Source organism: Patagioenas fasciata, chromosome 14 (genome assembly GCF_037038585.1).
Source record: "Patagioenas fasciata isolate bPatFas1 chromosome 14, bPatFas1.hap1, whole genome shotgun sequence".
NCBI lineage: Eukaryota > Metazoa > Chordata > Aves > Columbiformes > Columbidae > Patagioenas > Patagioenas fasciata.
In genome coordinates, this window is record NC_092533.1 from 1,274,864 (window position 1) to 1,302,518 (window position 27,655).

The following is a 27,655-nucleotide window of genomic DNA, read 5'->3' on the forward strand; positions in this document are numbered from 1 at the left end:
ACCTCAGTGGGCTGGAGCCCCGGGTAGACCAGGACAGATACCCAACAACGCTTTGATGCCACGCTGCCATGTATCATTAGTGACGTTTTCTTCTCATGATCCGACCGAGCTGAAGCTCAGACCTCTGTCTTCTTTTTTTTTTTTGGTGGTATCTTATCATCCAAGAGCTCATTAGGCAGGAATTCCTACATGCTGTTTATTTTCCATTTGTCCATATGTTCCCCACAAACTCAGCCTAGGCTCTGTTTTAAGTTTATACTTAGAAGCAGTAATTGGAAGGGATGAACAAAGGCACGAAGGCAGGCAACATAAGCACAAACAAACTTACCAGATGTTTTGGATTCCTGCATTTCCCCAAGAAGCAGGATCCTTAATGTTTTGATCATGTCATCACAGTCCAGAGCTGTCTCAGTCCAAAACACAACTGGCTCCTCTCTCCCGACTACTGGTCACAGAGACAGTGACTCAAGCCACCACAAGCAACCCAAATCTGCTCTTACCGCGAGCGAGAGCAAAACCCTGGGACGTGCCGATTCGGCACCGCTGCCTCCACTGGGGTTGTGCCAGGGATGGATTTGGCTTTAGACTTTGAAACCGCGGGACCAAGCTGAACTCCTCAATCCACACAACCTGCTCGTGGGGTGACCCAAGAGCTGGCGTGACCCCGCAAGAACTGAGCCTAGAGCCGCAGAGCCAGCGCTGGCCGCACAGCAAACCCCCCGGCCCCTTTTCCAGACCCTGCTACCCACCGAAGGGTGCAAGTTTACTATTATTTAGTTACACTTCATCGATGGGTTATTTGCTGCCTGTGCAAACCCCTGTGACCACGCCGATCTCTCGGGGTCCCAGTGCCCGGGCTGGAGAACCACGGGGGGCACCGTGCCCCCCGCTGCGTCCGGCTGCTCCCTCAACCCGGCTCACCCCCCACGTCCATCCGCACCCCCAGACACTCACACCCCTGTATCTTAACAAGTGGAAGCCACTGTTCGGTTGTGCAGGTGTGAAGCCGCCTGTGCGTTTTCTTATTTCAGTTCCAGAGTGCTTTTTCCTTTCGGTTTTATGCCGATTCAAAATCAATTTAAACTTAACCAAAATAAAACAGTATTAATCTGAAACAGGGTTTTACACTAGTTAAATTGAAGTAGTATACGTTTGCTTGCAGATAAGGCCTTGTTTTTCAACACAGCTATTGCAAAACACTCGGAGCAACACTGAGATACTATATAGAATGGAAAGAATTAAATAAAAAGGAAAAAAGGATGCTGGCAATTGTGCACGGCCCGAGGAGCAGCAGAGGAGAGCCGCTGGAGCGGGTGACAGCATGTACAGTACCGTCTCCTCTGCCGTTCAGAGGGCAGCAGTGAAAACAGGCAGTGAGATTAATAAGAGGAAATTCTGTGACCACAGCAAATAGCATGACTCATGCTTACTTGATGGTCCTAATTCCTAATCTGGAATAGTAATTTTCTGCTGGACCAGATTAAACCTATTTCTCCTCCTGCTGAGCCCATAGGGATGCAGCAGCCCACACTGGAACACCGGCTGCTGCTGGGGTCTAACGCTGGACAAAGCCAGGCTCAACATCACCCGAGCTCCAGCTCAGATGCACCAGGGAACGCAGGTAGGGGAACGAGGAAAAGAAATGGAAGACAAAGAAACCCCTCCTGTCTCCCTCCTGTTCTAAGAAGCAACGGAGCCCTTCAAACAGCATCACTGCAGGCTCAGAGAAATCCACTTAATACACAACATTAATTAAAGGAAGAACACTAAAAGCAGACTAAATACTGGAAATCATGTACTAAATCACAGCTCACATCATGATCGGAAGGGGAACTTCCCGATTTGATTGCAGAGAGCAATTTACTTCAATTAGCAGGGACATAAACAGAGTGCTTGCCTAATAGAAGTACTGCATCTCCCAAAAAGCAAACTGCCTTAATTGCAGCTCTCCTCCTGGCTCTTGCTGAACTTCCAAAGGTTGTTCTGTGTGAGACGGAGTGAGACGACCCTTTGGTTGTCAGTCCGTCCTGGCTCCTGCACAAACACCTTCCCAGAGCAACAGGGGAGGTTTAAGTCGTATCCCCATTAGCAGGACACACGTCGGGGCAAAGAGGAGAGAACCGAGACAAATGGGCTGCGTTATAATGGGCAAAAATCACTTAACGTAATGAGGAAAAATTAAGCCTGAACTTGCGCTACCCAGCCACGACAGGGCAGAGAAATGGATTTTCACACCAGACACAAAGGGCAGCTCAGAGCTGCTGACACCAGGCCCTGCTCCCAGCAAGAAATCCCAGATCCACCATCGCAGCCAAGCCTCCAGCTCCTGCTCACCTCGGGCACTCACAAAGCACTGCAGCATCTGCAGCTCCACTTTTCCCAAAGCCTAGCCCTAAAGCCAGGCCTAACTTGCCTCAGTGTAGGTGCAAGCAGAGACAGATGCCCTGAGGTACGAACGAGCCGTTCAGGTCCCCCCACGTCGGTGCCGCGCTCACCTCCAGTTCAACAGGACTCGGCAAAACCAGGCAGGACTGCAGCCTCCACCGCCAGGACCCGGCCCGGCCCCTCGCACGGAGCTCCAGAGACACCTGAAAATGAGGAATTAGTGGGATTGCTGGTAGCATCCTTCAGCAGCATCCCTGGGAGAGCCAGAGGCGGCTGCAAGAGCCGCAGCTCCACACCGGTACCCAAACCAAGCGCTGGTCAGTGCCAGATCCCACCCTCAGCTCTCTAGAGAACCTACCCCGCCGGGCTCCTCGGTCCCCCTGTGCTCAGCCCCAGCCCCATCCTAAAACCAAGGGCTGGTCCGAGGAGACAACAGCCCCAGCTACAACCCGGAGCGTGGGCACAAAGAGCTTCCAGCCAAGCTCAGGAGAACCAGCTCACGTCTACATCAGCTCATTATCCCAAAGTGAATCCTGTTCTACCACTGTTGGAGTGGTCACCACCCAGTACTTTATATTTCAGACTACAGATGTTTCAGTGATTTGAATTTACTTTTCTTTTGGGAGTTATAAAACATCATCTTGTCAAAGCTGAGCTCTGTGTTGTTCTTTGTGTTACCGATTGCACCTGCAGACTTCAACTAATCTTTAGATTTCTTGGATACCAGTACGCTGGTTTGGGGCAGGGAGAGGTGGGCAGAAGGGGTTTTTTGCTAAATCATGGTTAGCAGTAAGATTCTCTGCAGGTCCCACTTACCTCTATGCAACTTGGAGAAATAAAGCATGTCCTTGCACAAAGAAGGAGCACACCCCACTGCAAAGGATGGGGCTGCTGCGGGTTGTAGCCTATTTGGGGACCCCAGAGCTGGACTGCAGTGCAGGGAAGATGTTTTTCCCCCAGACAGGGCTCCCCATCACCTGCTGCAGGCACAGAAGCCTCAGAGCAACTGACAACCAGGCACAGCTGAGGCTTTTGAGCCCTCCTGCCCTGGTCACAGCTGTGGGAGGGAGGCAGCAACGATCACAGCTGCATCGCAGCCTCCCACGGGTCCAGCAGCTCCAGCCAGAGCCACTGCCCGGGAGTGATGGGGGCTCAGCAAGGGCAGCTGCAGCTGCTGCTCTCCAGCCGTGGCCTGGCACAGCACCCTGCATCATGGCATGGTCCTGCACAGCATCCTGCAGCACCCTGCATCACAGCATCATCCTGCACAGCATCCTGCATCACGGCATGGTCCTGCACAGCATCCTGCAGCATCCTGCATCACGGCATGGCCCTGCACAGCATCCTGCATCATGGCATGGTCCTGCACAGCATCCTGCAGCACCCTGCATCACAGCATAGCCCTACACAGCATCCTGCAGAGCATCCTGCATCACGGCACAGTCCTGCACAGCATCCTGCATCACAGCATGGCCCTGCACAGCATCGTGCGGCACTGCACGGTTTCTCATGGCACCGCATGGCATTGCAAGGCCTCATAGAGCAGCACATGGCAGCACAGCTCTTGCACCGTTTCCATTTTTTTGGCTGCTCCGTGCACCCATCAGAAGGGCGGAGCCAGCAGCAGGAGCCGTGTCCAGAGCCGCAGCACTGCCCGCCAGCCCCAGCCCTGGCACCACACCACGTCACACCATGTGCTTTTTGGCACGGGTGGCTCTGTCCCGGTGCCAGCGGGAGAGCGGCCTCAGCTTCTCCATCCCCTGACAGCCCCGGCAGGAACAGCTGGCTTGGGGCAGGATGATGCTGCACGGGGGAGCCATGTCCTGCAACACTGATGGAGCAACCAGTGCAGCCACCACCTTGCTCCCAGCCCAGGATCTCGATTTTCCATCCCATACAGGACCGTGTCTGGTAAACAGCCACTGCAGCAAGGCCGGGGCAGCCCCAGCATCCAGGCAGGCACAGTGCAGTGTTCACATGGAGAGTAAACCCTCCAATGAAGCCCAGGACACGCTGCAGTAACTCAGCAGCACCCTCTAACCGAACCAGTACGAAGTGTGTGAGCGGGCCGGCAGAGACAGGAGCTGCGACAAAGAGCCGAGAACATTAAACCGATGTGATCTGTAGGCAGAAGTGAGCGGAGGCGCCCCAGCGAGGCCGGCGGAGCTGCCGCAGGGAGGGACGGCTCCGCACGCACCGGCTGCATCCCGGCCCCGCGGCGCCCAACCAGCCGTCCTGGGATGGTCCTGGCTGCCCCGCACATCTGCAACCCCTTTGCTTTGCTTTTTTCTTTCTCCTCACAGATCACTTTAAAGGTCCAGGTTAGGGCATAATTAGAAAAGCAGTTAAAGTGGCGAGCTGGCGAGGGCAGTGACCTCGGGCGGGGGCAGGAAGCGGCAGCGGTGGGTGGGCTGGGGGTGCAGCCCCGCGCTGCGCACAACGCCCAGGAATTCACACTCAAGTTGCAAAAGCTCCTTCTCCAACCCCCACCACAACCTCAGTTTCTCCCTCTGCTCAAAGAAAACAGGCGTTTTGGTGAAATAGCCACGCTGAGCGACGCTGAGCGCACGCCCCGTCCCCACCACTGGCATGAGATGCTCCATCCTCTCTCCACCCCCAAGAAGGGCAGCTCCGGGTCCGACCCATCGCACGCAGCCAGGGACGGCCCCACCACCACTCGTCCCCTGGCACTGACACGGGAGTGTTGAAGCGTCCCTGTCCGCCCCGAGCCGGCTGGGATCGGCGTCCCCGGGCGCGGGGCTGTCGGACCCGCCGGAGCGGGGTTTCCGTGCGGGGCTGTTGTGGCCCCGCGCTCCCTTATCGCCGCCGCGACCTTTGCTGGTTGCAGATTAGTGGCTGGAGCCAGTTGGATTTGTTTGATTTCTGTTGATGGTTATTAGGCAGAGGAAGTGCCAGAAGGGATTTTGACCTCCAGTTTAAACCTATTCCAATTAGAGCCACTGAGCCTTTAATTACCGTGCTCCAGTCACTTCAGTTAAAGCAACAACAAACACAAAGTCTGGTCGAAGATGGGGTTTTCTCCTCTTCACCGCTTCAATCTGCCGTCTGCTTTGTCCGTGACTGTGGGCATGGGGCAAACTGGCCCACAAAGCCCCTTGTGCTGCCACTGGACCCGGCAGCTACCACAGGCGACACCGCGTGGGGACGATGCCCATGGGCAGGAGGGATGATACCTGCACCCCAGCCCCGGCACAGCGCCCACCGCCCCAACACAGCACCCACCAACCCAGCACAGCACCCACCAGTGCCCAAAGGATGCTGCAAGGACCATCTCCTGGTGCCCAGGTGGCTTCAGCAAACAAACACGGGAGCACTAACACGCTGGCTTGGGCTTTTGGCAGAATCACCGGGAGAGGCCATGGACACGCAGCCCCCAAATCATTCCCACCAACAAAGCCACCAAAAATGAGTCAGCGCTTGGCTTTGTGTGGCCAAAACACAAAGCAATGAATTCATTGCAGCATTTTGCTTGCAAGAAAGGACTTTTGTGGTGAAGCAAAAAGGGTTATAGAATTCATTCCTAAATCTAGCAATATTTGTCAACTTTGTGGAAATACAATTGTGCATTAGCTAGAGAGAGAAGAGGGGAAAAAAGCCTTTAAGTGACTGGGAGGTCTCCCTTTTAATGGTTTTATTCCTCGGCTTAATCCTCTATTTCACATGGATGCCACGGCCAATTAGCAGCGATCCTTTCTCTGCGGAAGCGCGCGGACAATGGGCAGATCCCACGTTTCCTCCTCCGTGGGCAGATTCGGTTTCCTGCAGCATGTGCTATTCTCCCTTTATCCGATCCTTGTGCCCTCGAGCTGCTTCTCCTTATTTCCTGAGCACATCCAAAACGGGGGCGATGTGGAGCAGCGATGCAATGCTGGCTTCAGAGGTGCCATGTCAGGCGCTCGTGGTGCCAGATGCGAACCGGCCCCCCTGGGTGAGCTCAGGAAAACCCCCTTGCTGGGCATCACTTAAACCCGCCATAAAATCACAAGTATTGCCCAGAGTAAGCGCCGAGCCAACGCAGCCTCTCCCCTCCCCGCAGAGGGACCCAACGTGCTGTTTCCCACGATCAAAAGATGAAACCCGTTTCAGGGAGATGGGGCCCAAATCGTGTCTGAACCTGCTCAGCGGTCTGCGATGCTGGAAGGAGGACACCCAGCTGACACAAGGTGTTTCTTGGTCACTGCAGGTGACCACAGACCTGCCACTTGCGTGGTACGAAGAGGCTGAGCTGTCCCAAACCAATAGAACTTTGTGAGCCCGGAGTCAGCGTTAACCCATCCCAAAAACACAGGTGGGGTCTCCAGCCCCAGCGCCGCCCCCGCTCGGAGCCACCGGGTCCCAGCTTCAGCCATCGAGTGAAGAGAAACAGGAATGCCAAATATTCCAGTTCTCTGAATATACAAGACCAAATAAGGGCCAAATGCCAGGAGAGTAAACGCGAGGCTGATCTACCAAGTTTGGGCAAATGTGATTCAGAGTTCACTAATGCGACAGATTTTGCCTTGCAGGATAAACTTCAGAATTCTGTGTACGCTTGTTCTGGTTTAAAAAGGAAGGCTCTGCGTAACCCCCATCCGTCTCTGTCAGCCCCAACGGCTTGTTTGTGAGGAATATACATTGGAGAAGCTCAGCCGTGAACCAAAACCACGAGCAAACCGTTTTACCAGGCAGATGAATTATGTGAGACTAAGAAAAATCCAACACCCCCAAAAATGTAGGGAATGGGCATTTCCTGACCTGCCAGGCTGAGGGTGAAGTTTGTCTCAGGGTTTGAAATCCCGGTTACAAGAAGGAAGAGACAGCTCGGAGATGTGTGTTACACCTTCCACGGGCAATCTGCATTTGGAACCGATAACCGGGTGCAGTACAGCATTGAAACTGAATTAAACACTGTTCTACAGGAAAGTTTGCTACGTGACATTTATTAATGTTCTGCTATATTTACAGATTGAACATCGTAAAACTCCAAAGTGAATTACCACTCGGCAGAAAGCACGGAAGTGCACATTGAGTCTACGTTTATAATGCATCATCGTCTCTGCTAACACAAATTATAAAAGCGAGAATTACAGGTGTGTTAGGAATTGTCTCAAAAGTCCCAAGCCAAAGAAAAAATTTAAAAGGCCTTTGTTTTGCAAGGTAACTTTTTGTACAAAGTTGCAACGTGATCTTTCCTTTTTACACTACCCATGTGTACCGTGAAAATCCCGATATAGTCCAAAAAGTCGGTAGTATGAAAGTAAAGTATACTACAGCACGAGAATACAGACTAGTAAAAAGGATACCTGTGCCCCTTCGGAATAACACTCGCTCCAGTCCCACCGCAGGAACCCGCACCGCACGGCCCCGCTTCCCCAGCCAGCGCCGGTGTGACTGGAGCGATGACATCACTGCTGACGTCATCATGCCTTTGTGTGACCAGAGCGATGACATCACCGCTGACATCATCATCCCCTCGGCATGGCCCGGAGCGGCTCCGGGGCTGGGAGGATCTGCAGCCCATCCCGGCCCCGCCGCCCAAACCAGCGCCCAATGCTGCGGAGGCTTCACCGGCACGGCACGGACTGCACTGCAACAGCTGCTTCCAACATCGGCCACTAACGAGGCAATGATTACAGAACTCTGCATTAATTATTAAAATCTGACACCTAGAAACAAATAGAAAGAAATGCTTCTCTATTCTTGTTTTAAATTTCCCACAGTACTTTTATTTATTTATTTTAAAGCAGGTGATTATTTTTTCTTCTGCTCCAGAGTCTTGATTCACTTCCTGCAGGTGTCCCGCGGCTCCTGGATGGAGAGGTGGCCAGCGCAGGAAGACATCTGCCCAAAACAGCTGTCGGAGAAGGATATCGAACAGTGAAACTATAGTTAGATGGTTATTTTGGACAGCAGAAGGATATCGCTCACAAAGAGCGCAGGATGTCTAAACGCTCCTGAGGTACCTCGGTACACAATGACACAGCTCCAGCAAAACGCTCGCTGGTTTTGTGCGTATTTTTCAGTTCTGAAGGGTTAAAATTCCTTAGGGGAAATCAGACGCTAAAGCAGACGATGCTCTTAGAAACAATGGGTGGATGAAACGACACCGGTGGTGACGAGTTCTGTGTCTTTCTAGTAGGTGTTGTGGCGCTAAGCAGACTCAGCTCTCATGGACTGCCCAGCCCAGCCCAGTTATCTCCTAAACCTGAGATTAAATAGTAACCACATGCTCGGTCCAGACACAACGCCCTGTCCTGGCACCGCAGACCAGGCAGTGAACACCAACCTTTTTATTAGATTCATCCTCACCAGTTATTATTTGCTGATTGGCACTAATTATCCCTCTCCTCCCAATTTTCCAAAAATGATCCCTGCTCTAAACTGAAAATGACCACCCACTGTGCCCTTCTCATCACGGCCCAGAGGAAACCTGATCTTGAGAACAGGAACACACTGAAAGTCCAAGTCGCTTGTGGTTTCCCTGCTCAGAATTTAGCATTAAAGATGATTCCAGGGGCAGCGCTGAAGCTGTAATATTTAGAAATCATCCTGGACGTTCATCTCAGTGTATCTGAAGGAGAAGGTGCTTTTGAAAGCTCTAAAATGACCAAAAAATCAAATTAAAAAAGAAATTTTAAAAACTCTACATGTCCATCCTCACAAGCGAGGTCTCTAATATGGTAACTCCAAACTCCCAACGGGGAGAGCGTGGGCAACACGTAACCACACAGTTCCCTTAATACATGACAAACTCAGTTTCAGTAAAGAAGTGAAATGAGGAAAATGGTTCAGTGAGAAGCAAGCGCAGGCGATGAAGCCGATGGTTGAGCAGTCTGGGGTGCAGCACACAGCTGGGGAACAACCCCGCGCTGACCCGGCGGGAACTGCAGAGGGTGTTACAGACCCTGCGGGATCATAAACTGTGACTTCGTTAAACAGAACTGAAACTCTTCAATACATGCACTGGACTATTTTTACACACTATCACCAGTGGAAAAGTTGAGCTGGAAAACACCGCACAATGCCCGTTTTGTGCAGCGTGTTCTCCTTACCAACTACAAACGAAGGAGAATCTTACGCAATTTGCAGTTTCTAATACAAGGAAAGTGCATTTGGAAAAATAAAGCCTCGGTTTTAAAATCTGAACAATTCAATGACCCCCCAATTTCAAGCTGGCGTTGGTTTGGTTTCTTTATAGCACTGTCCCAGCTGCAATTGCTTCACCGCCGTCCTGGGGAAATGCAGCATTACGCTGGTATTTCTAAAGGGAGCATCATGTTGCACTCGCCATCTGGGAAGCGACTTACGACAGGATTTCCTTCCCCTCGGGAGGGCCCAGGAATCAGGGCCATTATCTGCTGGGAGCAGGAAATTACGCTGCAAGGGTTTGGCTACTTAAGCCTCCTCCTTTAAAGCCCCATTAAGGCGGCAGACACATCGCGGTTCCACCTTTTAGGCATTAAGGTTTTTGAAGATGTTCAGGCAGGACAGCGTGTTCAAGCGTGTGGGAAGTTCTCAAAGAGCAAAGGTGTGCAAGAGCCTCATTGCTTCAGGAACTCGGCACTCAATTCAAACAGCACGCAAAATCCAGATAAATCGTTCTGTCTGTGCCGGTGTCTTTGGCTGATATCCCAATCTCTTAACAATATTTGGTGACCTTTACTCACGTTGAGGACATAGCACATGTTTCAGACATGCAATTTATACTCCAAGACACACCTGCCCAATACAGAGCAACACCGAGGGGAAAACATTTTGCTCTTACAGTTCCAGTCGTGCAATCTAATGAATATACAGTTCCTCAAAGCAAGAGCTCAGAAGAAATGTCAATTATTCCTCTGCTCCCCACCAAGTCAGCCTGGACCCCGCAGAAACAGGAGCTGCAGACGGGACACCAAGGAACAACTGTTTGCTGCTGCCTTGTGTTCTAGAATGAATCAAGCCTAAAAGAGCCACTAAACAGAGTCAAAACCAAAACAGAACAACGCCAAGAAAGCAGAAAGTTTACCTTTAGTAAATAAAGAGAACTCTGGTTCTGGGGAGAGTGGAGAAAGTATCTGGCATCTTCCGAACCTTTGCATAATTGATAAATCCTCTGAGAAACAGCAGAAAACCTGGATGGAAGAAACACATTTGTCCAGTCACCACGGACGTTGCTTTTGCAGTTAGAGGGAGCATTTCGAGTCACCGTTACCAGTGCACGGGGGTCTCGACTGCTGGGGCGCGCGATAGCTAACGAAACACAAGAATTTGTTGGGTATCAATGACACCTCATCTTTCCATTTCATGCCATTGCAAAAACAAACTTCCCTCAGCCAAGCAGAAAACTTTTGACTCTAAATAAGAACCGGGAACTTCCAAAGGAGGAGAGAAAACCAAAAAAATATATAAAACCAAATTAAATAAAACCAAATAAAACCAAACCAAATAAAACCAAACCACAACCCACTCTTCCATTTCAGATATAAGAACAGATAAAACATCAGTTCCTATGAAGATAAGCACTGTCCTCTTCTTTACTCCTTGGGGATGATAAATAGGATGCTGCCATCAAGAAATGACACCCAAAGGTCAGTGTGTACAGGTATTTTATACCGCAGAGGGTGTTAATTGGCTCAGAGGAGCACCAGGGCTCCCCACAGGCTGCCACGTCTATGTGTGCGTTTCCCAGCCAGTGAAGCCGCGCTCACAACAGCCCCACGGCACCGTTTGCAGCACCCCCTGCCCCAGAACACTCACCTAGGACAAGGAAGACCCACCAAAGCCAATACTGGCCATCAAAGTAACCGGGAAAGTAAGTAGAGAACTGAAAAGGAAACAGAGAGTTAAGAGCTGCTGTACTTACAAACTGTCACTCCCAGCCCCACAGGGACAGCCCAGCACTAACGCACTGTGTCGCCCCTTGTGTGCAGCTCAGATGTTTTCGCTTGAAATCCAAACTTTCAGCTGAATACCATTTTCACAGACACCATCTTCTCGCAGCTTTTCTGATACAAATAGTTTCTCCCAATCCCTCCAAAAATGTTTGTTTTTTTTTTCCATTCCTCCCAGCACCAGCACATCTAAATCCTTTGTTCTTTTCTTTTTCCTCCCCCAGAACGGTTTCTGTTTCTCGCCCTCCCCGTGCGATCTGGTGGGGGGAGCACTGTGGGTGTTCGGTATCCACAGCCTGGAGCCGCACTGGAAATGCAGCAGTCGCTGGGCTCCCGCTGCAGCAGAGGGCACCCGCGGGCTGCTCGGCGGCCCAGCGCCGCCGCTCCCCTCCAGCCAAAGGCAAAGCTCACACCTCCTCCTTTGAGTCCATGTTTCCCTCTCCTCATCTGCTACCCCACGTTTTAGAAATTAGTTTAACATTCTTTTCCAGAGGAGCACCTAAGGAACATCGTACTGGAGAGGAACATCACACTGGAGAGGAACATCACACTGGAGAGGAACATCCCTGTGCTGACGGCAGAGCTCGCGTTATCCCGACAAAGGTTTTACAGAGATCATTGTCACTGCTCAGCACATAAACAGCTTTTGATCCAATACAGTGGCTCTGTCAGAGAGAGCCATACCTGCGTGTGCAGGCTTTATTCTCTTTTATTACAATAATAATTCCAGCATATAAACAGGGCAGAATGATGAAAAATATCACTTCCTAGTGAATAAAGGGCTCAAAATCTATTTTATTATAAAAATCAAAATCTATAACTAACTTTAATATAAGTGAGATAAAAACGAGATACGGATAAAGAGTATGAGTGTCTACATCCATGTTTTCACACTGTACAACTTACCCTGACAATGAGGATCCATTTGATGAGAGACAGACCAAACCCAGAAATGGCCCCATATCGTCCTGCAGCTGAAGTAGTCAGACAGAAAGACAAGAAAAATCCAATCCAGTTGAAGAGGAATGCCACTGAGAAAGCAGGAGAAAAGCCACAGGTCAAGCCATCTTTATATTCCAAGGAAGAAAAATAAACCCCTTGCACACCAGTTTTTCCTGGTGCTACACAAACCTAAGTGTGAAAATAACACCAGGTATTACGGGTCACTGCGTGAAACAAAGTAAGTTCCAGCAGGTACTTACTGAAGAAAGTCAGCATGAAGATGCCGTCGTTCCCTATCCTCAGCTGGTCGGTGTCGTCGAAGTCGTCCCGCGCCACAAAGTCATCATCCTGCAAACCAAGGGGAGAGGAGACGTGGGTGGGTTCCAGTGGGTCTGGTCCATCCCAGTTCTGCATGGGGCCCTTCAAGAACGGGCCAGCACATTGCACAGCCCTCAAAAAGCAGCGTGCACAGGAGGAACACTGAATAGTCCCTGTACATCTAACCCCCTGGGGGGTGGAATCCTAAATCCCAAGAGTCTGCAAATACAGGCAGGAGAAATTCCTGCTTCTTATCCCCAGATGATGCAGGTACACAGGGCATGAAATATTAAGTCGCTGGCAATATATTTCATTTTTTCTAAGATAGTCCAGATCCAGCATGTTCCTGTTCTCATTGTAAAGAATTCCCCTACTTATAAAAAAAATTAAAATCATCTCAGCAAGGAATTTGGCTTCTATGAAGTAAAATGAGCAGTGGACACCTAATGCTAACAGGGTGAAGGAAGAGACTAAACAAGAGATATAATGACAGAATGGTTTTATCATCCTTGTATCAGCTACACCGAGCTCTGGAAAAGTCAGCTGTAAGCAGCAGGAGTATTGCAGGTAGATGTGCTAGATGGCTGAGCAATTCATCCTAAATCTTTAACAACAACCCAAAACCCAACCACAAGCAGTGCCAGTGCCCACAGATACAGCACAGTTCCAGACCTGGCATTGCCGAGATCTCTCACATCATCAGAGCTGCCCAGAGGGAAAAATCACCACCAAACCCTTAGGAGTGTGTAATATCAGCACCCTAGAATGCTTTAAAAACAAGTCATGACAGTTGATGGGCAGGAGCTAAAGGAGAAGTTGTGCAGAAGAAACACGAAGGACGTGCTCACCCTTCCAGGAACCAAGGGAATCGTGGCTTCAGCCTTGGTTCTCTCTGCCTCATCGTAGCTGGGCAGTGTTGTGGCCACGTTGTAAGATGGAGGCTTAGGAAATCCTGACTCATCCTTGTAGCCAAAATAAGCTGGAAAAAAAAAAAGTTGTTAAATAGAAAGTAACTTGTCAGCTCCTTAAGAACACGGTGTTGGGAATGAGAAGCGTTTCAGATGAGCCCAAGGTCCCAGCCTGCGACAGCCTGCCCCCTGTGTCCTCCTGTCCCCTCCCAGCCCCTGGCATCCCAAAACTCAGTGAAACACAGGAGCACCTCATCTGATAGAAGGTAATAAATACACAGCACTACTTGAACACGCCTGGCTGTACTCATTTTAAAGCAGTGATGTGTGCTGTGTCTCTCCTGCCTCCACTAACAGCAGCAGCCGTGCTGTCAAGCTGGGATGGGCTGGTGAGTCACGGAAGGATCACCGCAAGCCTCAGGCCGCTGGTGACCAACGTTTCCATGAAGACTGCAAATTCTTTTCTGATGGAGAGGAAGGGATTGGAACAAACATCAAATACAGCATTTCTGAGCCCCCGTCGCTGAGACACACTAAACCCAGAACTAACGGGATGTCTTTACGGTTGGTGTGCCAAGGCAGGACACTCAAGGAGCAGCTTGAGAAACGCAATATTCAAACTTCAATCCACAGCTGGCCGGTCATTTGAGAGACGGACAGTATGCTGCGTGTGATTCACAAACCTTAGTTCAGCAACTGACTACGAACGTTCCATATGGAAAAAAACGAGACTTACTAAGCCAAAACACTCTGGTATCGAACCAACACGGAAGAAGCTGTTTTGCTAAAAGCTACCAGTGAGCTACATGACAGTATGATGATTCACAAGAAGTATAACCCTTGTGACCAAGGCTTTAGTTATTAAAAACTCCAGAAAGAGTGAATTCTTTAATCTCTTTTTAAGTAATAAGTTCTTTCTGGAAGGAGCACAGCACCATCCAAACGTGAAATAACGAGAGGGGCACCCCAAATCCTCACAGCCCTTTGATTTTACCTGGCTTTAATCTGAGAACACTCTGAAATGCAACCTGACCACCACTTGATGGGATGACATCAGATGAACGCAGCCAAAAAGCATCTTCTAAACCACAAGTAACAATAGTCTCTATGGATCAATTCTGACCGTCTGCAGCCTCAGTAAGGATGCTGCAGTGCCATCCGTCTCTAAGGAGAACAATTAAGGAGGTTGGGAAGAAGAAGAGAGCAAACCCTTCAGTGGAACGTACCTGTGTTCTCCGCAGAAATGCTGCTGTAGGGCGGGGGGGCGTCGCTCACCACGGCCGCCGTCTCTCCCGGCTCCTCCTCGTTCTGCAGCTGCACAGACCACACACCAGAGGTTAACGGGCTTTCTCGGGTTCTGTGAAACCACCCCTGCAGTTTTAATTGCGTACAGCAGATTCTTCTGGAAGAAGACTGTTCTACGACACCACGGGACATTCGAGCAGCTGCTCAGCACTCCCACTTGAAACCACCAATATGCCACCTCATTTTTATCGTGTTTTTAAATCGTATCCTCACACACCTGGACTTCCACAAAGCACAGATACATCTTTCCAGCTCCTTTCCTCTTCCGCGGCACCTCCTCAGCTCAGCTCACCACTGCTTAGTTGCATCTGGTTTAGTTGAGGAAATAGCAGGAGATGATACCCCAAAAAAAGCTCCATTGCTGCCTGTGGCTTTGCCAAGGAAGGGTTTTTCATGGCTACGTTACATAATGACATAAATACGTATGAATCTTGCCATTTCCCTTCAACCTTTCACACTGTGTGACTGAAAAGGAGACAGTTTATTTTGTGCACTGTGCTTCCCACAGGTTCTGTATAAATAACCCTCCGGCTCACCAGTACAGCGTCACCGGCACGGAGCAGGTGCGTGAGCGGCTTTGATCGGAAGAGCTGACAACATCAGGCCAGAGCCTTCAAAGCAGAACGCACCGGAGAGGAGTTCACAGACCAGCTGGCACCGCTGCTTTTAATTCTTTCCATTTCTCATCGTCTCATCAACAAAGAAGCGGAGGTTTTATGCAGAAAACCAACTCATTTCAGAAAAGCAGCCTGAGACTGAAGCACACACCTGAGCACAGGTCCGACCCTCCTTTGTGACCACGGCAGAACAGCAGCAACCCCGCGGCCTCTGCACGAACGCCTTCTGGAACTGTCTGTCCCTCCTGCACACCTGGAGCCACCCTCACATTCTGCTCTCTTTTCTTTGGAAAGACACATTGCCATTCAAGTCCTTCCCAAGCATTTAAGAGGGGGATATGTTCTTCTTTTACTTGACATAACTGTTGTGTGTCTTGGGTTTCTATATCTTTTGCTGCTTAAGATCCAAGAGCAGACTGCACCCGTGTCCTTGTGAAAGTCAAAGCCAAACCTGTTTCAGATGCTTTAAGTGCAACTCGTTGGACGTTCACATCCAAACCACAGCTGCTTGTTCGCACTGAGACAGCCCAGCCCTGCAAGCTTGCCCAGAAGAGCATGGATTGTTTTATTTTCTCTGCCATTAATTGGACAGCCCTTAATTAAATGAAAATTTAATTTGTGTGACAGCAAGAGCACCTCCAAACACGGCTGCGGACAGAGGTTGTGAACCCGGAGCAGCCCAGCAGCGAGGCCGCGGGCCCACGGGGCTCCAGGCCTGCAGCTCTAATGAGCCTCGGGACACGCAAGCAATTAACACCATGAGCTGCAGCAGCTCCTGCAACAGCAAGGGATCTTCACCTTCTTCAAAGCAGCCAACTCAGCACAAAACAAAACCGCCTCATTTTATAAACACCGTGGAGTTCGGTCATTAGAAGAAAACGCAAACTAACTTGTGAATTGACTGCCTATTAAAATAAGCTTTAAAAAAATGTAATAAGAGAGCGTGCTGCTTCAGAAATTCAAGAGCAGCTGCACAGGGGCAGCCCCGGGGATGATGCAGTAAAATGCAGGGCTGAACCAGCTGACTCAGCCTCTCCCAGCCCTTTAGTCTGTGACTTCTCAGAAAATGCTCCACCACGCTTCTTTTCAGTCTACCATGAAAATTCAATATTTGTACACGTTTTTTCTTGTGCCTGTCCCAGCCCTGGCCTATGAAGGCAGGAGGAAAGGCTCCAACAGGGCTGCTGGGCACCGCACACCCCGCACCGCCTCCCTGCTGGTGAGGGGCAGGCACTGAACCCTGCTGCTTGTGGGGAAGGAGACAAATCCAACCTAGAAGTACAACCCCGAGGAGGGGGAAAGGACAGCGCTAGATGTGACCACACATCCAGAGTGAAGCAAAAGAGCACATGGACAGGCGAGCGCAGTATTAAGCCTGACCACTGGAATTCTTAGAAGGTTCTTCTTTCAATAGCAAAAAGAAATACATATTCTTACAACTACCCAATGTGGGAGAAAGCAAACTGAACTGCCTGGAACTGCCTTCAAACCGCTGCAATCCAGGTAACGCCACAAAAAACGCAGTTACTCCTAAAAGCTGAGCTCCGGGCTGTAGGAGGCGTACAGTTATAAAAACCAGACTGTTCTTCTAATGGCCAAGGTACACCAATGCCTTCCAGCCTTTTTCATGATTGCAGGCATCTAAAATTCAACTAAGTGCTGATTAGCGAGGCAGTGGGGGCTGGAGTGGCAGGAAGAATGAGTCACCGGGCTGGCACGGTCAGCGCCCGCTCCACGCACCCGCTCCACGCACCCGCTCCACGCACCCGCTCCACGCACCCCATGGCCACGGCAGCACCTGCTCCACGCACCCACTCCACGCACCCCACGGCCACGGCAACACCCGCGTTCGCCTCTGGATTCCTCACTGGATCGCTAAAACCAGAAAGCTGCCTGGCAGGATGGGGTAAGACCCAGGGACATTCATTTTCCAAATAAAACACCACCAGGAGCTCTGACTGCTGCTCCCTGCTGCTTGACACATATCGTTTAAATACTCGCAGCACAGTAGCATTATAGTTCAAAACCTGAAAAATGTTTCAAAATATTTCCAGGTAAACTTTGAAGAAAGCATTTGCAATAAACGTATTTGTTAATTTTTCCCAATTTTATAAACTTAGCACCGCTTTACATCTTTTTTTAACCTTGCCCCAAGCCCTTAGGCTGCATGCGAATATTCTTTATACCAGACCAGGATTGCTACAAGCTTCGTCTTAGCAATATATCATGAGTAATAACTTCACTCAGCAGAGCATCATGAAAGTTTACTGCATTTCAGTCCTTATTTTATGTTCTGGCAGGGAAAGAACTGCACAGAAACCCCACAGGAATCCCAGAATGCAGATAACCCCAATCAGATCTCATCTGGTTGTTAGTATGGTTCCCGTGAGTTTTCAGAAAGGCTAATGACAGAAAGTGAATTGGTATTTTTTGAAAAGGCTACGTGATCTATTTTTTCAGAAGGATGAAATCATAACCTTTGGAAGCCAAATGTTAAAAAGAATTTAAAACTGTGTATCACTACTAAATTTGCGAGTGCTCCACGGACCTGCCCACAAAAGGTGACACACCACTCCCATTGCAACACTCCTTACTTTTCTCCTTCCACATCTCTGGCCTTTTGGAAGCAAATGAAAGTTTCTGCCAACGTACCCCGGTTTGAAATCCTGACTTCTGCCCAATGCTGTTGCAGATTCCTGTAACTTAATATCAGCTTATTAATCAGCAGGAATAATGATAAGCTATTAGACAAGTCAACTCACGTGCACCAGCCCTCTCCTTGATGAGCAAATAATTGTTTTCCCCTGACGGCAGCTCCCGCGCGCTGCAGCGCCGGTGACAGCCCCGCACGGCGCTCGCTGTCTGCTGCGCGGCTCCCGGTGACAGGTTTGACACTCACCTTGTCTAAGCAAACCCTCCCCTGGCTTCTCCCGGCTCCGGGGAGATGGTGACGCTCCTGCCCGAGCTCCGTGCGGGGGAACCAGTTCCTGAGCTACTCTGGCTACCACCCTCCTGGCTACCAACGTATAAACACAGATCAAAATGTATTTTATGTCCATCAAAATAGAGCTCGTGCTCATAAGGATGTGTTCCTCACTGACTCACTGCAGTTAATGGCCTGAGAACGTGGTTCTGGGAAGCACACTGACCTAACTCCCTCGCCTCTGTGCAAGCAGGGAATTGTGTCGCTCTGGCCAGACGGTAAAGAGCACTTGGGCCAGCACAAACCTGTGCCTGTAGACTGCACCTAGATTTGGGTGTTCAGGGGCTCCACACATAAGAAGCAGGCTTTAATCTTAGATAGCTGTAATTAAGGCCTTACTGTCAATGGACACCTCCTGTTCCACTTGCCTGAATGCAAACATGAACTGCCCCAGCACTGCTCCCGATGGAAGCACAGATCCTTTTTCGGGAGGTTTAGCTTTGCTCTTCATCAAGCTGCACTTTCTTGGTATGTTATATCAAACCGCCACATCATCCAAAGGCGTCATCGCAGGCTATTTTTTATCAGATTATCTAATGCCTGAACAAAGCACAAGGGCTAGAAATTTAGTTTTAGAAAATCGATCATATGCCACTGTACATCCCTTCAAAGCACCCGTACCAGTGAGCGCGCAGCGGCTGTGCAGCGGTGGAGGCTGCTGGGGGGCACAGCCCCGGCCCCGCTGCAGGGCTGAGGAACAAACACAGGTTTCAAACTCAGCGCTCGACTTCTGCTGTCCTCAGCTTACCCTCACTAATTATCGTCTTTCTTCCTGAAAATACACACACTCAGGGAACCCTACAAATATTCTACAGGTTCAAATAGCACCCACACCTCAAGAGCGCTGCTCCCGCACACAGGTGGATGCGCCTGTAACACCTCCTGGGCAGAGCTTACACGGCCCTGGCATCTTGGATGGTGTGTGACGCTCAGCTGCACGGGAGCCATTATGTGACAAACTCCACCAACGCATTACCCCTCTTCCCAAAAAACTATCAAGTTTTAAAATTCACAGTTCTCCTCCACTGCCTCATAACCCAGTAACTTAACAGATTAAATGAGCTTGTTCTGAATTCCTACAGGCTTCACCTACTGGATCCTGTATTTGGCTCCAACCCTTACGGTTATCAATTCCCGAACAGTCTTTCTTCATTAGCACATGGTACATTAATTAACTGCACATTCATACATACAAGTTTCAATGTATGGGAGAAAAATTCACATATTCACCCTTAGAGAGACACTCCCAACCTCCCATCTCCTTTTCATCTAAATACCAACTCTGTATCTTTACTTCCACAGGGTATTTTGGTGCAACACAAGCATTAGGAGCCAGTTCGGCAATACCACACTTTCCAACAATACAAATACCAGGCTTCGGGCAGAAGGTGAGGAAAAAAAGCAAGTTCTGAACAGTAATATAAAAGTATATTTATACGTGAGTTTCCGATTCCGCACTCATTACATCAGTTATTTCCCGGGGCCTCCACCATCTGTTTGTCTTTAGCAACACGAATCCTTTGGGGCGCAGCCTCCCTCACCTCTGCAGTTCCAGGCAGTCACGCTCCCCAGCAGCGGGGGTGTTTGCTGTGTGTCTGTCTGCCGTTTGTCTGTCTGCCGTGCGAACAGGAGCTGGCGAAACAGCAGCTTTACCCATTTCTCTTTAAGGAAACCAGGACCGTGCTTATCGGTCAGGTGCAGAGCCGCTGAAGAGCAATGCAATAGTGTCCTTCAGCATATTTTGTCATCCGCCTCCATGGGCTCAAGGCGATGGGACACGAAGCTAAATCCCTCGGAAAAAGGCATTTGTGAAGACATTTGTCGGGTTTAACACCAGCGGCAGGACTCTGCCGGGAAAGGTGATTAGTGAAGAGACCTGGCTATTTATACCTACCCTTTCCGAGAACAAGGGATTTGGCTTCGTAAGTGAACACATCTGTTTTACACAGAACAAAACAGAAAAAAAAAAATGCCTAACTCTTGCTTAATTGTTACATTACTAGTATGTAAAAATATGACCTCCAGATGCCACAATCAGACCAATATTCTATCCCAACAGGAAGGTGCATCTTGTATTCTGAAGTGAGCAAAGCAAGCAAGCCTACCCATGCTGAAAATGCTACCAAGGCCCAGTCATAACAGCAATTTCTTACAAGAACCTCGGTTAAGCTGGAGCGCTGCATACCGCCTTGAGGGATTTCTTTAAGTAATGAAGTCTCCATGTCAAACGCATGTGAGCAGGAGCCGGGTCACACATGGGGCCCGACGGACCCCGACACTCCGGACAAAACTCGTCCTCTTCAGGAGGCAAGGAAGGAAGAACCACCGCGAATTTACCAGGCAGCTCGTTAGGAACAGTCTCTGGCCTACGCAGATTTCAACCTGAGCCACAGGGGACCGCATGGAAAAGATGAAATAAAATGAACGGTGATGTCTGAACAATGCGGGACCAACGCACTCCTCGGTGCAGCTCGCTGAGCCGAGGCTGGACCGGGGCGCAGCGTGGGCCGTGCCGGTCGGATAGCGCCCGGCCGCAAGGTCGCTCCGTGCCCCGGCAGCGGGCGAGGCCCGGGCAGCGCGGCCCCGGAGCCGCCGCGGAACGGCTCCGCAGCCCGAGCCCGGCGGGCCCGCCGCGCCCCAGCGAGCAGCCCAGGCCGCCGCCGCGGGCGCTGCCGCCGCCAGAGGCCGCAGGCCCGGTGACCGCCCCGCTCCCCCACGTCCCTGCAGCGGGACAGCGGCCCCGGGCCCGCAGGCCCAGCCCAGGCCCGCCCGCTGCCCCGGGACCCGCCCGGCCTCGGGCCAGGGCTGAGGCGCCGCCGGGGCCCCGGGGGGAGGCGGCGGCAGCGCCCCCCACACACAGCGCAGCGGCGATGGGTCCCCGCCCGGCCCGGCCTCCCCGGCGCGGCCTACGGAGCCGCGGCGCTCGCGTACCCGCCGCCCCTCACCTGCTGGTAGCGGCCGCTGCTGGGCTCGGCGGCCGCCATGGCGCTCGGCGGGCTCGGGGAGCGGGCGGCGGGGCTGGGGGGCTCGGCGGCGGCGCTGCCCGGCCGCCTCCCGACGGGCGCTGCGGAGGCGACGGGAACCGAGTCGCTGCTCGCTGCGGGCTCCGCTCCCGCCCTCCGCCCGTCACGCTCGGGCGCGCCCGCCTCCCGCCCCGCCCGCCCGCGGGGACGGGCCCGGGGCCGCGTCCTGCGGCTGCGGCAGCGACAGCCGGAGCCGGCCGGGGCGGCCCCGCCGCCGAGCGCTGCCCCCGGCCCCGGGCCGGCTCTGCCGGTGCCCCGAGGGTGGCGAACCCCCAGGGCAGCCCGGAGCCAGCGGCGGCGCGGGGGGCCGGGCGGCTCTGCCCGCGGGTCCCTGTGGGCCGGAGCGCGTCCCTGGCAGTTGGAGCTGCAGGACTGACCCCGCAGGCTCTGTGCACTACATGTGCGTTCTAAAACTTCGGGTACAATTATTCAGAGCGAAAGCTTCCATAGAAAGCATTAAGCACGGGGAGTCAGAAAATGCACGTAAAGCCATGTTGGAAACCAACGTGACTTCAATGGGGACCCAGCGCTCGCAGAAACCAGCTCTGTCCTGAGTCACTGGTCACACACACCCATTGCCGACACCACACCGCTCCGTCCTGACCCACAATAACGTCACTTCGGTCACCCAAACCCATCACCGACACCACAGCGCTCCGTCCTGAGCCACGGTAACGTCACTTCAGTCACCCAAACCCATCACCGACATCACACCGATTCATCCTGAGCCACGGCAATGTCCCCTCAGTCACACACACCCATCACTGACACCACAGCGCTCTGTCCTGAGCCACGGCAATGTCCCCTCAGTCACACACACCCATCACTGACACCACAGCGCTCCGTCCTGAGCCACGGCAATGTCCCCTCAGTCACCCAAACCCATCACTGACACCACTCCGATCCATCCTGAGCCACTGTAACATCCCTTCAGTCACCCAAACCCATCACCAACACCACACCGCTCCGTCCTGAGCCACGGTAACATCCCTTCAGTCACCCAAACCGATCACCGACACCACACCACTCCATCCTGAGCCACAGTAACGTCCCCTCATTCACACACACCCCTCTGACACCGCAGCGCGGTGCCAACGTGCCCGCATGGGCAGGGAAAGGCCCCGACGCGCCGTGCGGCCGCTGGAGCAAACACGAGATGTTGGCCGACTCCTCCGAACACACCGGCACATCTTCAGCATCCACACAAAGCAGATGGCATCGCAGATTTGAAATCTCAGTCCAAAATAAGCACGCGTAGGAGGCCACACAGAGAGGAGTTTGTTTATTCAGAGAGCTTTTGCGTTGAATGTTACATTGGTTAAGAGACCTTCCAGCTTGCGTAACCTTTATTTTCTACGTGCGCAGTTCAGCCATAGTCAGGTGTGTACAAAACTACCCACATCGGTCCCCAGGGCTGATGAGGCTTAAATATATCAGCTTTAGGATAAAGAAGGCTGAATCAGCCCCGCTGGGATTCCAGGCTGCAAATTCCGAGAGTGTCAAGCATTTAAACCTGAGGGAATGGTTTTGAACTGCGTACTCAGCCATAAATACATTATTTAATGCTCATTATTCAGCACCATAATCAGGATGTCATGGAGGTTTTTTTTCTGTATTTTGGCAGCTCAGCCATGTCTTAGATGAATAAACGTCACGGTTCTGATGTTTGAAGGCGAGGCGGGAATTGTAAAGGATTTTAGCCAGGAATAACCTCAAAGAGTGACTCCTGAGAAATGCCGGAGACATGAGGAGAACACGGGTTCCTTGCACCACAGACCCCTTAGAAGGAGCCGCAACGGGAGCTGCAGGCACTGACGGCCTGGCTGCTTTCACCTTCCCACAAGATTCACAACTTGCACGAAGAATCTCTGCAGTCAGAAACCGGCCGATGACACACTCGGATTTACAGCCACTGAGGTGGGATTATATCCCTAAGTAAGGCCATGGCCACGGTGATAACGAGCTCTGCACTGATTGACCTGGACGTCGTCAGGACTAAAATAAGAAGCAACCTGTACGTGTCCTCAGAAAAGATGCTGCGAAGGACCCTGAAGAAATGGTGGAAGAGTTTGTGTCACAGCCATTCTGAGGCCGGCTGAAGGCAAATCAGGGCCTAACTAGGCCACCTAGTCTGAGCCAGACTGATTCAGGAGGGGTACTGGCGATTTCTCCCAGCTGCTTACTGTGTGTGTTATTTTCTTAGATGGGGAAGCTCTGTACAAAGATGCTGCTGTGGTCACAGCACATGACTGGTGCTGCTTTCAGTTCCCACTTGGTTTTAGGCAAATCACTCCATGACTCGGTGCTTTTTGCCTTTTCCTCTAGTGCAAAATGTCTTTTCTCCCAAGAGACATTCTGAAGCCTGCAGTCATTGCTTTTAGTGACATCCGCACGGGATGTGCTCTGAAAGTATTTGAAAGCAATAGAAAGTATTAGAGAACAGTCGTACAGCAAGTCCACTGAAATCCTAGTGTTGTACGAGTTTTCCTTTAATTGTGTTTGACTGAGCAATGGAGGGAACACTCTGGAATAAATACTGAATTCTAAAAGCTAAATAACAAACCTCAAAAGCAGGGTGTTTTGAAGCCAGAGTAATAAGAAAAAAGCAGGACACTTAAACTAGACCTTTCCTCTCATCTTTTAGTGATAAATGATCCAATTAAGAAAAAAGCAAAGACAAAACGTTCACATCAACTAATGGGTCAAACTGCACCTCCGAAGCTCCCCTGTTTCGTACCGTAATCATATACAGACCGGCTGCAACCGGCAGGTTAGGAGAAAGGAAAAGTGGCGGTGTAGTTCACAAAGGCTGGGTGGTCCACCCGCTCGCAATGCGGGGTGAAGGAAGACGGGAACTTTAGCACGAGTCTGATCCGAAAGGGCTGCTGTCAGATACCCCACTGCAGTCAGATACCCCACTGCAGTCAGATACCCCACTGCTGTCAGATACCCCACTGCTGTCAGATACCCCACTGCTGTCAGATACCCCACTGCTGTCAGATACCTCACTGCTGTCAGATACCCCACTGCTGTCAGATACCCCACTGCTGTCAGATACCCCACTGCTGTCAGACACCTCACTGCTGTCAGATACCCCACTGCTGTCAGATACCCCACTGCTGTCAGATACCTCACTGCTGTCAGACACCTCACTGCTGTCAGATACCTCACTGCTGTCAGATACCCCACTGCTGTCAGATACCCCACTGCTGTCAGATACCCCACTGCAGTCAGATACCCCACTGCTGTCAGATACCTCACTGCTGTCAGATACCCCACTGCTGTCAGATACCCCACTGCAGTCAGATACCCCACTGCTGTCAGATACCTCACTGCTGTCAGATACCCCACTGCTGTCAGATACCCCACTGCTGTCAGATAACCCACTGCAGTCAGATACCCCACTGCTGTCAGATACCTCACTGCTGTCAGATACCCCACTGCTGTCAGATACCCCACTGCTGTCAGATACCTCACTGCAGTCAGACACCTCACTGCTGTCAGATACCCCACTGCTGTCAGATACCCCACTGCTGTCAGATACCTCACTGCTGTCAGATACCCCACTGCTGTCAGATACATCACTGCTGTCAGATACCCCACTGCTGTCAGATACCTCACTGCTGTCAGATACCCCACTGCTGTCAGATACCTCACTGCTGTCAGATACCTCACTGCTGTCAGATACCCCACTGCTGTCAGATACCCCACTGCTGTCAGATACCTCACTGCTGTCAGATACCCCACTGCTGTCAGATACCTCACTGCTGTCAGATACCCCACTGCTGTCAGATACCCCACTGCAGTCAGATACCCCACTGCACTGCCCACGGAGCCCCCGCGGTCCCTTCTGTCCCAGGGGCTGGCCGAAGGGTTCACTGCTCTTATTGAGAAATCCTTTCTATCATGGACCACGAAGCGAGCGGTATTGCTGTGCCCCGGAGGCGCACATACAACAAGTGTGATCACAGCCTTTGGATAGACGTGTACGTGTTGTCTTGTTTTCACACTGGAATAAAATGCACCATCTAGCACGGACAGTTATCTTTGTGTAATTAGGCAGGAAGGAGCAGCTCTGCTCAGGTCCATCCAACGTGGCATCTTGTTTCTCCTTTTCTTATAAAGAGGGGTGAGAAGGTAAGCGGAACATGTGGGAGCAGGAACACGTCACACATGGTGGATGTTAAAAAGCCACTTTAATTACGGGACTTAGAGAGAGGGTCCTTTATAGGGATAAATTTTTAATTATTGCTTTTTTTGTTTAGGAAAAAAGTCCCAGTGCTCCAAGCAGTTCCCAGTAGTGAAAGCCCCTGGGCTCCGGGCGCTGCTGACTCAGTCACTTCAGCACAGAGAAACAGAAAATGCTGTGCTTGTTTAACCCCCTGGTTAAACTTCAACTTCTTCTGCAGAGAAGTGTTTGTTTCGTCCCATCTGCTGTCTTTGCAAGGAAGGAAAATCAGCCTGTTCAGATACCAGGAAGTTCTTCACCATTTGAACAGCTAGCTGCAAACGCAGAGACAATAACACGCATAAATTATCATACCTAAAAATACCCTGCATGCAGCTCACACACACAACCCAGCCCTGGAGCGATTCCTCAGTAACGTGAGACCGCACAACGCGTGCAGATCCACGGGGCGTGGGCAGAACAGGGCAGCTGTGGCCGCAGATGCACCTCTCTGCTTCTCTTGCACGGCTGTAGGTATTTTCTCTCACCAAAACACGTTCTGCTTTTGCCGGGAGCTGCCGGCTGCCTCCTACAGCTTTGCGCACCATATCTGTTGAAGCGACTTGCACAGGAGATTCAGGCGAGAGCCAGACCCTTTGCCATTGACAGAGACCCACGGCATTAGAATTTAAACCTGATACTTTCGCCAAATCCATCCTGACTGGGCTGTGCGAGCAGTGTGGTAGGACGCCGCGAGGCCGATCCCTGAACACACGAGCTCTCCATATCTCGGAGGGGACTAAGTGCAGCAAAGAGGGCAAGAGGATGAGGTGATGCCAGCACAGCCTGCGCTGGTGGCAAACAAACCCAACAGTCACTCCAGGGGAACGTGGCTGCTGCCCCACAGCTCGCTGCTGCGGAAAATCCACAGCGTCTCTTGCAATCAACTCCCGTGCGCTCTGTGCCTCCAGTGTTTGCTCTTCAGCAGCCTCTGAGCCCTCGCCGTGTTTCCGTGGTGACGCTGAGTGATGCGATGCGGGTCATCTGCACAACCGCGGTGCTGCTGCGCGCTCCCTGCCCGGCCCTGCCGTGCTGTTGGCTTCGCACAGCAGAAGCTGCTGCAGTAACCGTGGTGTTTTGCTCAGGGCAGGAGGCCATGCAGCAGATTCCCCGTGTCCCTGGGGAATGGACTGAAGCGGGTGCAGGGTGGGAATCATTCAGCCCTCAGCCAGGTCCTCGCTGCCCCGTCCCGTTTAGCACAACCCCCATTAGCTCAGCCCCCGGTTAGCACAGCCCCCGGTTGGCTCAGCCCCTCGGTTCTGTGCCTCTGGACCCACAGGCGCTGATTCAGCCCGTGTCCACAGAACCGATGGGTCTACCGCACCAACACGGCCCCGATGGGAAGTGGAGAAACTGTTTCACGCAGCTCCACGGTCCAGGCTGCGCTGCAGGAAAGCCGAGGCTGCCGCTGCCATCAGCTCCTCACCCAGCACCGCAGCCACCGGAACACTTTCCTGCCTGCTGGCTGACCGCTGCTGACGGAAACACGCGGCGCTCGCAATTCATTGAGCCTCTGTGGCCTAAAACTCTTCCCATGTCCGACCGCAGCACCCAGCTGCAGCCGTCACACCTGGCGATCCCGTCCAAACGCAAACTGAGCCCGGACTTTTCAGCATCCGTGACGAGACGAGATCAGGGGCACTCAATCTAGCCAGAGTGCTATTAAAATGCATAGGAACCTCACAGGCTGGACCCTAGCAAAGCAATTTGGATGTTAGACTTCCTTTTAATGAAAGTCAAAGCTGTCTAACTGGGAAATAAGAGCTTTGCATCTCAACAGCAAATGAAGGCTTCACAAGGAGGGTTTGGGCACGTTTCCATCACAGCTCGAAGGCAGCACGAGTGACAAAAACTGACCCCAGATTCGAGGTGTGGCCTCACCAGAGCCCGGAGCAGGGGACGCGCAGCGCCCGGGACAGGGGACGGACAGCGCCCGGGACAGGGGACGCGCAGCGCCCGGGGCCGGGGACGGACAGCGCCCGGGACAGGGGACGCGCAGCGCCCGGGGCAGGGGACGGACAGCGCCCGGGACAGGGGACGCGCAGCGCCCGGGACAGGGGACGCGCAGCGCCC

At 51.8% G+C, this 27,655-nt stretch overlaps 1 protein-coding gene across 1 annotated transcript; it reads right to left on the reverse strand.

Moving 5' to 3' along the window:
- Positions 1–7,309: 7,309 nt before the first annotated feature.
- On the reverse strand, positions 7,310–21,455 carry NDFIP1 (Nedd4 family interacting protein 1). Its single transcript, XM_065848994.2, has 8 exons — positions 21,277–21,455; positions 14,653–14,740; positions 13,367–13,497; positions 12,461–12,548; positions 12,165–12,289; positions 11,125–11,191; positions 10,394–10,499; positions 7,310–8,239 (listed from the first exon to the last, which is right to left on the reverse strand). The coding sequence occupies exons 1-7, from the start codon at positions 21,313–21,315 to the stop codon at positions 10,396–10,398; spliced, it is 642 nt and encodes a 213-aa protein (XP_065705066.1). The 5' UTR covers positions 21,316–21,455; the 3' UTR covers positions 7,310–8,239; positions 10,394–10,395.
- Between the last annotated feature and the right edge of the window lie 6,200 nt (positions 21,456–27,655).